The 15,364-nt window shown below is 46.0% G+C and overlaps 1 protein-coding gene across 2 annotated transcripts in view; it reads left to right on the forward strand.

Moving 5' to 3' along the window:
• The window catches only part of LOC146614288 (solute carrier family 53 member 1), a 39,069-nt gene that overhangs the window by 13,618 nt on the left and 10,087 nt on the right, over window positions 1-15,364 (forward strand). For both annotated transcript variants that reach the window (XM_085376951.1, XM_085376952.1), the window contains exons 3-6: window positions 10,376-10,477; window positions 10,572-10,795; window positions 12,529-12,678; window positions 12,789-12,872. In XM_085376951.1, coding sequence (XP_085233077.1) covers window positions 10,376-10,477; window positions 10,572-10,795; window positions 12,529-12,678; window positions 12,789-12,872 — 560 coding nt within the window. The remainder of the gene's footprint in view (window positions 1-10,375; window positions 10,478-10,571; window positions 10,796-12,528; window positions 12,679-12,788; window positions 12,873-15,364) is intronic.

The raw sequence follows: 15,364 nt of genomic DNA on the forward strand, positions 1-15,364 counted from the left end.
TGGAAAGGCTGGCCCGAGGTCCGGGGCTTCAGATGGAGTGTGATGGCAGGAGGGCAGGCAGGTGAGGCACACAGAGATTTTCAGAATGATTGCTCGGTATCCTGAGTCCGGAGGTGGAGCGTGAGCCAAGCTGAATACAGCAAATGTGTTGATGACAAACTGGCAGCGAATGAACATCAACGTGTGGCTTAAATCCCTCTGGCTTGATTGCCTGCAATAGGCTCCAGGTGCGCAGGAGCTGGAGGAGTTGGCCCCGCCCAGGGGCGGATCCAGGTAAGTTCAGGAGCCTTATGGAAATTCCAGCCACCCACTGCAGACCCTGACACTTCACGCCGTGTAAAAGGACTCGGCTCCACGTTACGGCGAGCCGGCGTCGCCGCCTGATGTCAGTGTTTGGGTTGTGTCAGGCCTTTTTCTCCACGCGCTGCTCCTGAACACGTTTCTATTGCAGGTCTGATTTTAGTCGCAAATCTGGGTGAAACTTCCTGCTAATAACTGATCTAATGTCCCTACATATCAGCAGCAATATTTAAACCAACGTCAGTGTTGATTTTACAATAAATGTGTTGTTCACTAAACAAGTTGCTGCTCATGGCTTTGTGCCTGTTTGCAGCAGCTTGCTGAGCGTTTGTGACTGAAGAAAGCAGCGCACATCATTACTGAGTGGGAGCCCAGCAGCCCCTTCAGGTGTCCACAGTGGGAAGCACGAAGAGTCTGACTGCAGTTTAATGTTAGCCCAGGTTTCATGTGTATTGCAGTGCAGGCATCTGCTGCCCAGCAAAGATGGGCGTGTGATGGAAACGCACACGTCTGTCTTTATGCAGTAGTTTGGTTTGTTTGCACACAGCTTCATCTGGATTCAGCTGAATACATGAAAGCCCAGGATACAAACAGCATCACACTCTGACTGGAAGTGCAGTTCTTTACCTCCAGTCATTTTATATGACGACACTTCAGCCTACATTATTGCTTAATCATGTGTCTTTGCAAAAATACAGCAGCAGGAGCCACAAAATGACCAAAATTTAAGGCCTCAAATCATCTTAGAAAGTCTTCAAACCAGTGATCAGAGGCCTGTGTTCCATCATGTAATGACAGGCCTGGTCGTGTCACTGCGCTGCATACTTAAACTTGACTTAAAGCAATACTAAACAACGTGACTAGCACAGTGCGCTTTCCTGATCTTTCATCTTATTTTGACAGAAGCGACTTCAACCACTTGAAGGGCCTATTTCTGTCCCAAATGTGATGTTAGAAAACCCAAACAGCAAATCGTGTCGCCGCTTCCACTGCTGCTTTGCACCAAACATGGCTACAGCTGCCAAAGGACCATTGATCCTGCGTATACGGCTGAGTGCTATTAGTTTTTAATCAGCAGCAGAAGTGAAGCGAGTGCTGCTTTGTGAATTCAAATATGATTTCAAACCCGAGGACCTGTTTTAGGCTCTAGTCCACGCACAGAGAGTCAGCGGTACAGACGGAGTGAAATGTCACATCTGTCCAGTGTTTCACGATGCGAGCATCCAGATGGAGTTCAGAGGTGGTGTGTGAAGCCGATCACGTCTGAACTTTCACACATTTTAAACTGCTTACACAGAATAAACATGTTTCTGTTTCTGTGTAAATGTAAAAATGACATGTTTACCTTGATCACAGTTTTAAGATAATCCAAGCTCTGGTCGGCTCACGTGTTTGGTTGTGCTGAAGCACGCTCTTCAGTTTGATTAGGGACGGGCAGTTAGCTGCTTATTGTAGCTAGCACAGGTCATCATGTGTCGCTCACGGTAGGGCTGCCACGATTCGTCGACCATCAAAATCGTCGACGACTAATTTAACAGCCGACGTGTCGTTTGAAGCTTTGTAAGCTCCTGAAAGACGCAGGAATAAGTAGCAGGATTTAAGCGTGTAGTAACGGACTGAAACAGACGGTGGCAGCACTGCATGTACAAGGATGCCAGCTGCCGTTGAACACCGAAGAAGAAGAAGCAACTCCGGTATCATAGCTGTGTCCAAATTCAGGGGCTGCATCCTTCAGAGGCCGCATTTGTAGGCCGATTACGTGACAGCGACGGAGGCTGTCCAAATTCAAAGACTCTGCGCCTGACAAATGCGTCCTTCATTTCCCCAGATCTGAAGGATGGGTCGGGTGTATCCTTCGTTGCCCAACCTATCCCAGAATTCATAGCGCGGCCCAGCCAATTCCAAGAGCACCTGGCTGCAGCCACTGGGGAGCCATATTGTGACCTCCACAGCAGCCGGAAACACTTCAGTTAAATCGACTTTGACAGCGAAGACTAAATTGTGTTTTTGTTACTATCGATGCTGCTGAGAAATAAACGTGGTTCTAAGTGTTTTAACACAAAATCACCATCCCTTCAGCTTGTTCGTGGCCAAAAGTGTCCGTGTCTTATGTTTTTGTTTCTTTGCTACTTTTTCTGCATAAAGGTTTTTTCATAAATATAAAATAGTCATTACTTTTTACTTTTTTGATCCTTCAAACACCCTTTCCTGGTTCAATGCACTTGTTTGAAGACAACCTCAAAACTCACCATTTCATATATCAGCAGCGCTACTGGAAATGATTGTACAGCGGTCCCTCGCTATGACGCGGTTCACCTTTCGCAGACTCGCCGTTTCACAGATTTTTTACAGAGCATTGTGTTCTGCGTCCTGATTGGCTGTAGACCATTGTCAGTCAGTCTCGTGTGGTGTCTCCTGTACAGCACAGAATGCGTTCAGCTTGTCAAATTCACATAAAACTTCGATGGTTAGCAGTGTGACTCTGACGTGCTGTATGTTTGTGAGTTTTCTCCCCAACAAACACAACAGCGTCGACGAAACGTCGTCACCTGCTGGTGCCTTTGGTTTCATTCTATAACACTGGACTTACTTTTCTACAAAGGTTTGAACTTTGAGAGTTTAAACAAGAGAGAGAAGTGTGAAATGTTCATGCCTGTCTGAGAAAAGTGTATAAAGTTTGTAGTGAGGGCTTTTACAGCCTTAAAACATCAGAAATCATTGTAAAAACTAAAGTTTCACCTACCGCGGGTTATTTTTAGAACGTAACTCCCGCGATAAACGAGGGACCGCTGTATTATTAATAGTAGAGTCTGGGACATCTAATTGATTAACATCAACATTGATTATTGTGCACTGTTATCTCTGTTCAAGGAGAGCAAACAATATGAAACTCTCTCTCAGCTTGTTCGTTGCCAAATATGTGTATGTTCACAAAATGCTATAAAATGTATATTTTATAGCATTTTATAACTCCGACATGGTTTCCTCAGCTGAATCACAAAACATTGTTCATGCATTTGTGTCATCGCGTTTCCATTATTGTAATGCCCTGTTTATCAGCTTGGATAAATCCTCTCCTTCCCGCCTCCAGGCCAGCGGCCAGGCTACTAACTCACGTCACTGCTGGTTTATATTCTTCACACTGGCTCCCAATAGATGATGAAATTCTTGTTTTAACATACAGAGCACTAAATGGCCCCAGCTTCTTATAAAATACTCTGCTGCTCGTTGTCTTCGCTCACAGGCTCAGAGTTTGTTGGTTTCTCCCCGAACACGACTGAAGGCGAAAGGGGGCGGAGCCTTTCAGTCGTACCACCACAGTTACGTTTGGTTGACTCTGTGGAATCCTTTAAAAAGCAGTTAAAACTTTATTATTTAAACAGGCCTTCTGTTAATCAACACTTCTGAATTGTTTTGAATTTGCATTGTTTATATTGTCTATTTTGTTACTTAATGTTTTCTTTATTGTTACCTTTGTGTACAGCGCTTTGTAAGTAAAGTAAGTTAGTAAAACTTTCAAGATAAAAATCACAAAGTGCTTCACAGAAGCTAAAACCTAAAAATCAAAATCAACCAAAAGCAAGTTTAAAAAGATGAGTTTTTAGCTGCTTTTTAAAAGCGACCACGGAGTCCACAGATCTCAGGCTCAAAGGGAGAAAGTTCCACAATCTGGGGCCACAGTAACAAAAGCTTTGTCGCCTTTTGTTTTCAGCCTCGTGTGTGTGACTGCCTGTGTATGAAAAGCGCTTAATAAATAAACCTCACTTACTTATTAAAACATTTTTCTACTTTTACCGACTTTAAATTAGCTCCAGTCCTTTTCATCAAAACCCAAATTTGATCTACATTCTTTTTTTACTCTTTAAATGCCAGTTAGCTCATATATGTTACCAGTGACGTTTCAGATAAAAGGTGATAAAGTCCTAATGGGTTCATGAATCTTTGTATTTTGTTTCATATACAGTATATGAAAGACTCCCAACCTTTACGATCCACTTGCAAGGTTTCCACTGTATCCAGGCAGAGGACGTGTTTCCGGCTACTGTGGAGGTCGCAATATGGCGCTCCACAGTGGCTGCAGCCAGACCCTTCTCGCCAATTCCAGTTTCCAACAGTGGCGGCCGCTACTCAGTTTTAATATTACTCTTATTACTTTTTCTGGGTCACAAAATAAACTTTTAAGATATTTTCAGGCGAGAATGTAGCTGCGTAAGCTTCAAATATCTGCTCGGTTTATCCAGACATCACATATTTGTAAAGGTGCTCCGACGTTTTCAGAGACGTCTGCCACCCACCAGCTCGACAGCTGACCGGGAGCTCGAGGCTCACTAGAGCCGGTGTTCTGACAAAACAACCTACCTATCAAGCCGTCCTACTGGTTGTTACTGACTCAAAACAGCCATGTTTTTGCTTTTAATAGTACACGCCTATTATTTGATCCTACCCCGATCTCGTGCGTGTGAAAAAGGTTAGTATTAAATGTCTTACTTCGTTATTACAGTTGATACTTGTTTTCCTTAAGCTGTCGTCAATCTGTTAACCTTTCAAGCTAACATGCGTTTTTTGTTTTTTGTGCAAAAATACTCCAGTTTGGAGTCTCAATTGAAGTCATCTTTCAAGTCTTGATTTAGTGCTTCTAAACTTCTGTAAACGACCTAACGAAGCATCCTAGCATACAAATGCAAAAACTGTGAGGAAACCATGTAACAGCTTCTAATAAAACAGCTGAGTTTCCCCTCCATGATTGTGTGTTAACATTAGATGACTGTGTGCTGGAAGCACGTTGTGATCGTGTGATTTGGCCATCAGAACGTCCTACCTCTAGATATGTATGATGGAAGCATGAACCACGTAAGGTAGTATATTCTGATAAGGTAGCACGGATTGATAGACATGATTATAAATTTATGCTACGGTAGGATGTTTTGTCAGAACACCGGGGAGAACAGCGAACTCCCATCGCTTTCAACCCCCCGCGGTCTTTCTCTACTCAGGTTTAACATGGTATATAAGTCACTGAGAGCAGCGGTCTCCAACCTTTTTTGCGCCACGGACGGTTTATGCCCGACAATATTTTCACGGACCGGCCTTTAAGGTGTCGCGGATAAATACAACAAAATAAAACTGGTACCGGTACCGAAAAAAGAAAATTTATTCATAACACAGGTGAAAAGACCCAGGAACACCGAGTAAACGATAAAAACGATAACAAAATAACGCTGAAAACCGATAAAACCCTGAAAACCAGACATTTCACACCTGAGCCTCAACTCTCGCGGCCCGGTACCAAACGACTCACGCACCGGTACCGGTCCGAGGCCCGGGGGTTGGGGACCGCTGCCTTAGAAAACTTAAAAATGTTACTGTTTGGCTTTGTGTTTTGTTTGTTCCTCAGTAAATCGGTTTGGCTGAGATTAAAGTTCTAGTTTTCACACAGCTGAATAAACGTCACACAGAAAACTGATTATCAGAAGTGTGAGATGCTGGAGAGTTTACTCCGGTGTCCTGTTATAGTTTAGATATGAAGGAGCAGCTGAGGTTATTAAACTCCACCGAGACAATCTGCAAATTTCATTAAAAGTGTAATAAACTATCATCATGTCTTTATTGTTAGTTAGCACAGACCTGAAACACTTCAAGCTGTAAGCTAATGATGGTTATATGAGAGCAGATGCTGCTGTGTTTTACGTCCAATGGATGATGATCTGATTAGTCGAGTAATTACAAAACTAATCTGTGAGCAGTCGACTGTCAAACGAAGGGCAGCTCACGGTGGTTCATATTTAGAGCTACAGGGAGATGACCTCAGCTGCTTAATTATGAATTGGGATGAAAAACATCATTGGTGAGCCTGACATGTGTCATAACCCTAATGAGTGCTATGCCTGACTTTCCTCTTGTGATGTCAGTGTTACAGATTAATACCAGTCCCAGACCCACATCTGTAGTTCACATGGCTTATTGATGCTGGGCTGAGTGACATGTGATGGAGGGTGGGTACTGTGTATGGTCCCTGATCACTCAGTCACACAACACTCACCTGCTGCCTCCCACCAAAGCTACTTTGTCAGGTAGATGTGCCGCTGCTCTGCTCTATACCAGACGACCACATTGTTATTGTAATAGCAACGTACTTATTAGGCTGTTTTCCCAGCATCGTAATAATGTTTGTTAGAAATGTAAACATGTCGATGATGTTAAATGATGCACAGACAGCAGTTTCCTGTAAATGACAATCAGCGATTGTCTAAACCTGCGTTTTGCCAAAGAAAGCTTACATCATGCTGAGCTGGCGTCCTGAAAATGCTGCACGAGGTTGGATACAGATTACAGAACGATGGAGGTTTCAAAGGAAAGTGAATAAACTCTGATCATCCTCAGTCGGGTCACACAGCTTCACCTGAAGCACACCTCGACACGCTCCTGCGTTTCGCCCATCACCCTGTTCACATTCCAGTCCGTGAATAAACTAGCTGCCATGTTTACAGCAGAGTGCTCCACCTGAGCTCACACTGTCCCACTGTTGTTTGATTGAGCTCCAGTCTGCTGACTGTGTGGCCCACTGGCCCCACAGTAAAGTTCCCTTTTCTATTACACCTGTATGTGATGTGCACTAGCTAAGGTACACATAGCTGTATGTTAACGAGGTGGAAGTGGGGAACGCACTCTGGCGCCCCTCTCCCCCCCTGCAGTGGGCGTAGCTGCACACAGGCAGCAAACGCTGTTGCACACGATGCTGAAAAAGCTCCACGAGTGGGTTAAAACCAGCGAATACAAAAGAGCTCAAATATTCTGGGATCCTAACAGCACCTCTGAAGATGAATGCTTTGTAGTATACTGTACACTATAGATGGTTCTGGTGTGGTCTGCACCGCCCCGCTGTGTGGTGCCGTGTTATATAGTCACACGTTGCTCCCCACGAGAGGCTGTGATTCACGGGCTGGTCGTCCTCATATTTGTGTCCACGTCAGCTGACATGCACTTCCTCTACTTTGGTTTCCTCTAGTTTTTCCCGTCTGACTCGTCTCTCTGTCACGTGTTTGCTCTTCTGTGATAATTACATTATGTAGGCGTTGGTATCGTGTTGGTTTATTAGTGAAAATATGTTTTATTGGAATAATTTGTAAAATGAATCAAATCTCTTAACTTAATGTTGAATAATGATTTTGTTAAATCAAACGTACAGTTGAAAGTTAACACTTCTTCTTCTTTGCTGTTACTGCTCTTGTTGAGGTCAAAGTTTCCCTGTTCCCTCAAAAATGGTATCCAGTGTTTGAAACGACATTATCATGAGGGCCCTACTGCCTGTACACTCTGGCCACGAGAGGCTGCACTGTTGTGCACCAGGACACGCCCAGGACCCGCTGCAGCTGACGGTGTTGGATGGAGCGAAACGATGAGGCGTTCTGCTGGATTTAGGCCAAGGTGGTCTCAGTTCGTCGTCCAGGGATGAACCTGCTCCTGTCTGTTAAAGCACAGGGTGCTAAGGCTGGACCTGCCAGCTCTGCTATTCTGAGGAAATGTTAGTCGGCTCAGCACAGGGCCCACCTGTGGATGCTGGGCCTTCAGCCCACTCCATAAAGTCTGCTTCTGATTGTTTGGACATTCACACCAGTGGGCTGTGGGCATGCTGTTTGTCCTTGCAAAAGGAGCAGATGCCGGTCCTGCTGATGGGTTAAGGCTCTTCTACGGCCCTGTCCTCTGGGATCTCCTCCATGCTCGTCAGACTCTGCTGGGAGATGCAACAAAGCCTCTTGCATGACATGCACTGATGGAGGAGCTGGACTAACCTGTAGCGTTGAGATATTGCTCCATGCTACCAGTGATGCTACCGACTCTTGCCAAATGCAAAACAAGACTGCTACTCTTGGACCAGAACGCTTCATCGGTCCAGATTAGTGACGAACACTGGATGAAATCACAGAATGCAATTTATGCAAAGTGTGCAGCTTTACATGGACTCAAAGAGCAAATGCATTGATGCTGTCCCAGAGGCCGGGGTCCACGCTGCAGGGATAAGTGGAGCGCTCTTTGTCCGAGTCAGAGACTTTGTCAGCCTGTATCAGACGGAGTGTTGTAACCAGCCGTGCAGGATCACACTGCACACAATCACTGAGGATAGTGTGTTTGCAAGAAATGTTTCTGTGCAGCTGCACTAACACCTCACTGTAGGTAGTGGGAGGAGTTTAATGCTGCGTATCCACGAACGGTAAAGGAAAATCTGTGTGGAAGAGAACGCGGTGGCGTTCCTGTCGCACGTCTGTGTTTGTGAGCCCGACGTGGCGCCTGGGTACTCGCTGTAGTTGCTACGTTCCACAAAAGAACACACGAAATGGTGCAAAGCAGGGTGTTGCTAAAAAACATACTTGTCAAATGGAAAGTATAGGCTTTAGCTGAGACACAGACATGGCATAATGGTAATAATGATAATAATCATTATGACTTGACTGAGACACGGAGAGAAAAGAGCCGAATAAGGCCAAAACGGGATAAGGAGATTACGGTAGTCTGACAGCGGTGGCTGTTTGTGTGTTTGTGCACTGCTGAGAGAGGGCGAGGGAGTGGTTTGGACACGCCAATTTAGTTAATTTGGTGTCTTGTCTAAAAGCAGCCACTCTGAAACACAGTGAATCACTGAGTGTGCACACTGTGAACCACCTGACCCCGCTGTTGTTTGCCTGTTGTTGACGTGACAGCAGGCTCAGCTCGGACACACAAGTCTGCTCAGGTCAAGTTTACCAGAATCGGTGACATGTGACGTTGTTGAGATGAAAATGGTCCAAATTACAGGACGGGTAACGGTCTAAAAAAGCACATGAGTCAGTGTCCAGGTAAGTATAGCACTCCTGCCATGACATGCTTGAACAGAACCTCATTTTCATGATACTGAGGGAGACATTCCCACTGCCACTCGTGGCTTTGATTAAAGTGGACACGCCCACTTTCCACTGTCCGTGGTTATTTTGCTTGTGTCAGGTGATTTCAGCAACGCTCCATCACCGCACGTTTGTGCACATTTCAACAGCGTTTTAACCCCAGCGTAGTCACATGTTTGTTGTCTGTCTTACTCTCAACGGGACCATGAGTCAGAACATAAACTCTGCATTAAGATCATGAAACAATCAGCAGACTGAGGACGAGCAGAAAGGTCCGTTTGGTCCTGGGCTACCTTCACCAAGCACATGTTGCTTTCCTGCACTCCTGCTTTGAAACTGCTCCATCATAAGGTGCCTTTGTCTTTCTGTCACTACAACTGACCAACATTTACAAACTGCACTTGAAGTTTGACCTGAAACTGGCGACTGAGCCTATAAACCATCAGAGGAGAGCTTCCAGAGTCAGCAGGGATGTCTTCCTAACACTTACACATGTTTGTTTTAAATGAATAAGAACCAAAGGTGCACAATACTGACAGTGAACACACTTACATGATTACAGTGTAACAGTTTCTCATTTGGATGGAAAGTAGTTGAATAATAATGTGACATAACAAACATACAGATGCATCATTCAGAACAGGGGGTCCAACTCCAGGCCTGGAGGCCCGGTGTCCTGCAGGTTTTAGATCTCACCCTGGGTCGGCACAGCTGAGTCACATGATTAGTTCTTTCCCAGGCCTCTGGAGAACTTCAGATACATGTTGAGGATTTAAATCAGCTGTGTTGGATCAAGGACACCGGCCCTCCAGGCCTGGAGTTGGACACCTGTGATTCAGAAGGACGGCTGCTGTGTCACCGCTGATCTGTTCACACAGTCTTTAAGTCTCAGTTAAAAGTTTCTCTTCCTGTCCTCTCAGTGTTTCTGAAAGCTGCAGCAGAGTTTCCATGTTTAGGCTTAAAGTCTGAAGTGACTGAGTGGAGTTCATATTCCATCCTGAATCTCCACACAGCACAGGGGCTGGACGGCTCACTGCTTCCCCTGCTGGTCGCAGCACAGCAGCACAGGCCTTTGCACACACACAGTCACACACTTGCCCATTTTTATTCATGCACTTTGTTTCTTTTCCTTAACTCTGTGCGCACAGGTTTGTTTCCTGCTGTGAGATGCTCTTCTAACAGCTTCTCTCTTGTTGCAGTCACAGATGAAGATACTGTCAAGCGGTACTATGCCAAATTTGAGGAGAAGTTCTTCCAGATGTGTGAAAAGGAGTTGGCCAAAATCAACACCTTCTATTCTGGTAATACAGCTGGTAGCACTGGTTTCAAGGCTCACCAAGACTTCTTATTATCCTGTCTCTTCTGTCCTTACCGTGTCTCGCTCTCTCCTTCCAGAGAAGCTGGCAGAGGCTCAGCGGCGATTCGCCACGCTGCAGAACGAGCTGCAGTCCTCGCTGGATGCACAGAGGGAGAGCTCAGCCAGTGGGCGGGGCCTGAGGAGGAGGAAGACGGTGTTTGCCTTGTCACAGCAGGAACGATGCAAGCACAGGAACATAAAGGACCTGCAGCTGGCCTTCTCAGAGTTCTACCTCAGCCTTATACTGCTGCAGAACTATCAGGTGCACACTCGTACAGCAGGGCAAAAACAGAGGAAACCTTTGATTATTGATTATTGATTATATCGTCCCATTTCCCCGAGGGGTCAGTCTAGCTACTTATTATGGTATTTGATTGGGAGATCAAATCACGCTGTGACTGATGATAAATAATAAATGCTGATGCGGGTGAATGTGCTCAGCCACTGTTAGGTAGAGAAACACGACACAGTTTTAAAATCATTTCAAAAAGCCATGTTTGAATTTTAAAGCCACAACAGCAGCTGCTGCTCGCAGGCCGACACGAGGCTGATGGATGTACGCATGTAATGAAACAACTCTGAAAAGGCAGCGTGGAACGTCACAGCTGCAGCTGACTGGTTCTCATTGGTTGGTGCTTTTTCACTAACAAAGCGTCTTTGGGATTTGGAGTCCCAGACCCAAATCCATCGTGGTCCGTGACCTCTAACCTTTAAGTTGCGAGTACGTGTCGCCTCTGAGCTCAGTGCACCGAGGACAAGCTGCAGTCCTGGAGGATCAGCTGATCCCAGCCCGCATCAGCTCATTGTTTACCTGCTGTGGAGATAAAAATGTGCTTTGTTATGGATTCTAATGAGCTCAGTGCACAGCTGACATTTCAAACAGCTGATTGGCTCCTGCAGAGGCGCCTGACTCCTTTATAGGACGAGTCGGATTTACCAGAGTGTGAACAACCCAGAGACACACAGACACACACAGACACACACACACACACACAGACACAGACACACACACACACACAGACACACACACACAGACACACACACAGACACACACAGACACAGACACACAGACACACACAGACAGACACACACACACACAGACACAGACACACTCTCACACACACACACACACACACAGACACAGACACACACACAGACAGACACAGACACACAGACACACACAGACAGACAGACACACACACACAGACACACACAGACACACACACACACACAGACACACACACATGCATACACACAGACACAGACACATGCATACACACACACACACACAGACACACACACACACACACAGACACACTCTCACACACACAGACACAGACACACACAGACACAGACACACTCTCACACACACACTCTCACACACACACACAGACACACACAGACACACTCTCACACACACACACAGACACACTCTCACACACACACACACACTCTCTCACACACACACACAGACACAGACACACACAGACACACACACACAGACACAGACACACTCTCACACACACACACACACTCTCACACACACACACAGACACACACAGACACACAGACAGACACACACAGACACACTCTCACACACACACACAGACACACTCTCACACACACACACACACTCTCACACACACACACAGACACACAGACAGACACACACAGACACACTCTCACACACACACAGACACACTCTCACAGACACACAGACACACACAGACACACACAGACACACAGACAGACACACACAGACACACAGACAGACACACACAGACACAGACACACTCTCACACACACACACACACTCTCACAGACACACACTCTCACACACACACACACACTCTCACACACACACACACACTCTCACACACACAGACACACACACAGACACAGACACACACAGACTCACTCACACAGACACACACAGACACACACAGACACACACACACAGGTCTAACGGCAGCACCTTCCTCTCCCTCCTCACAGAACCTGAACTTTACGGGCTTCAGGAAGATCCTGAAGAAACACGATAAGATCTTGGAGACGTCGCGGGGAGCCGACTGGCGGGTGGCCCACGTTGAAGTAGCTCCGTTTTACACGTGCAAGAAGATCACCCAGCTCATCTCGGAGACCGAGGTACCTTCCACACATCCAAATTGAGACACGTCCCCTCGGCCACAGCTGCGGAGCTGCGATGCCGCTCCAATGAACGACGGGATGACCGACCTTCAAACTCTGTGTTTCAGGCGCTGGTCACCACGGAGCTGGAGGGCGGAGACAGGCAGAAGGCCATGAAGAGGCTGAGGGTCCCTCCGCTCGGAGCTGCACAGGTCACACACACAGATGTAGATTGTTGGTGTTCTGATCACTGCAGCTGTGTGCCTTTGATTTTTATGGCTCACTTCAAGTTTGTGCAAACAACAAACCTTTGCAGAAAAGTGCGTAAAACTGTGGTGCAGCATGCCGATCGTGCTGCAAATATCAGTCTTTATTGTCTGTCTAAATTCTCTCTGTGGAAATGTCACAGCAACGATCCAGGGATGCTCCTCTTTGTCCATAGTTATCTCTTTATTTTAGACCAGGTGGCGTCTCTGCTGCCACACCAGCCTCGGTCTCCATCTCACATCCTTTACAGGAGCATCGAGTTTCCACTGTGGAATAATGATGATTATCTGCAGCTCAGCGCTGTGAGAGGCGTGGTCTTTGTGATTGGGGCCGCCTTCTTCATCATGTACTTGTATGGTGATGACTTCTGTTGATGACCCCTCAGCTGCTGTGAGCACTGGCTGCCTTGTTAGCTTCGTTGTTAATTTCTCCAGATCAGAGAGGGTTAGTGACGGGTGGGCGTGGTTTTTTCAACCTGCGCGGGGTTTTAAACAAACAGCCCCTGAAGCTGCCTTATGACTCGATGCTGGGAAGCATTTGACCGGGTGCATCTGTTTTATGCTCTCAATACATTTGGATTTGGCCCTAATTTCATTTCATGGGTTCAGTTTCTTTCCTCCTCACCTCTGAGGCACGTGTTACAACAAATCTGCTATTGTCTTCTTATTTCCCACTTCTCCGTGGTACGAGACCAGGATCTCCCTTATCGCGTCTTCTTTTTATCAATCAAACCGTTGGTGATTAAACTGCGAGCTGACAGTTGCATTAAGGGCATCTTCAGAGCTGACCGGGAGCACAAAATACTTCTATGCTGACGACCTCCTGATGTCAGAGCCTTCATGCTCTCTTCCTCGGGCTCTCGCCGGTTTGAATGTTTTGGCCATATTTCAGGCTACAAGTTGAACCTGCATAAAAGTGACCTTCTCTGTGTCCACTCTGTAGCCAGGAAGATTGATGAAAGCTCTTTATGAAAGACACTTTGTCGCGCAGCTCGAGAGTACCAAGATCTTCAGAGATGGACCAGTTTACCGCTGTCATTAACTGGCTGCATCAGTCCTATCAAAATGAACATACGGCCCAAGTTCCTTTATTTGCAGTGTGTCCCATGCTACTTACCCAATAAGTATTTTATAACACTGACTAAGCATATCTCTGCATTTGTTTTTACTGGCAAAAGTCCACGAAAGATTTCATGCAGAGAACTAGGCCAAACTTTCAGTCTTGTTATTGGGCAGCAAATATTTGCTGTACTGGATGAGTAGTTCTACTCATTAGATCTGTGCACCTGTGTAACCCTGCATGACGCTCAGAATCTGCCTGCAATGTAGGAAAAGGTTGGGGTTACACTTAATGCCAATTAAAGCACCTATCAGCTCAAATCACATGTTCCCACCCTCCATGATGGACTTTAAAATACGGGAAAGTAAAGGCCTTAGAAATGGCAAAGACCTTTTTGTAGCTGGGGTTGTTGCCTCGTTCACGCAGCTCCTGAAGCTGTTTAATGATCCTCAGCAACATATTTTCCACTATTTACAAATTCTCCACTTTGTAAAGAGCCGATTTCCTTCATTTCAGGAACTACCCGAGGAAACGTCTTTGGATAAAATGATTAATATGAACATTCATAAGAGATTAAAGGAATCTGCGCGATATTATTAGAGATCCTTCTCTCTCCATCCTTAAAGCACAGGGGCAGAGACCCTGGGATCACTCTGGCGATCTTCTCTCCAGAGGCTTCACTCTTCTTCTGTGTGCCAGGCATGAGCTGCAGTTCAAGGTCCTACACTGATTACATATCTCCAAGGAAAGGTTAGCCAAGTTCTCTGCAGGAGCTGAGCCCGGTGTGACAGATGTAAAGCAGCACCAGGTTCACGCCTTCATACTTTGTGGATGTGCCCCGATCCTTATGACTATTGGCTGTCTGTGTTTAGCACCCTTTCACAGATATAAACGTTAAATGTGATCCTCGTGCTCTAACGGCTGTCGTTGGGATGATGCCTGAAAACATCACTCTGCCAAAATACTCTTCACTTCTGTTGCCTTTGCTTCACTCATTGCAAGGCGCCCTATGCTTTGAAGATGAAGCAGGAAGCTCCTCCCACACGTGAACAGTGGCGTGCAGAGCTCGTCAGGTTTTTGCATTTGGCAAAGATGAGATGTACACTGGCAGGTTCCTTCTCAGGACTGGATAATATCTCTATATCACCATCATAGTTAACTGTACACTGAATGTCCCTTATGCATTTAAATATTTGTGTTTGTTGTTTGTTTGTTTTCCTTCTTTCTGTTGTCTTTTGGGGGTGTTGTAAATACTGAACAGCAAAGTACTGCATGTTCGAAGTGTTGCTGTTAGCTGCTGTGACTGAAAATAAAAGAAGAAGCAGAGCTGGTCGCGCTGCACAGCTGTGCAGGTGCTGTAACCGTGTCCGTGTGTCCA

Source organism: Diplotaxodon limnothrissa, linkage group LG18 (genome assembly GCF_057381915.1).
Source record: "Diplotaxodon limnothrissa isolate DT_005_m linkage group LG18, D_limnothrissa_male_GT1.1, whole genome shotgun sequence".
In the NCBI taxonomy this organism is placed as follows: domain Eukaryota; kingdom Metazoa; phylum Chordata; class Actinopteri; order Cichliformes; family Cichlidae; genus Diplotaxodon; species Diplotaxodon limnothrissa.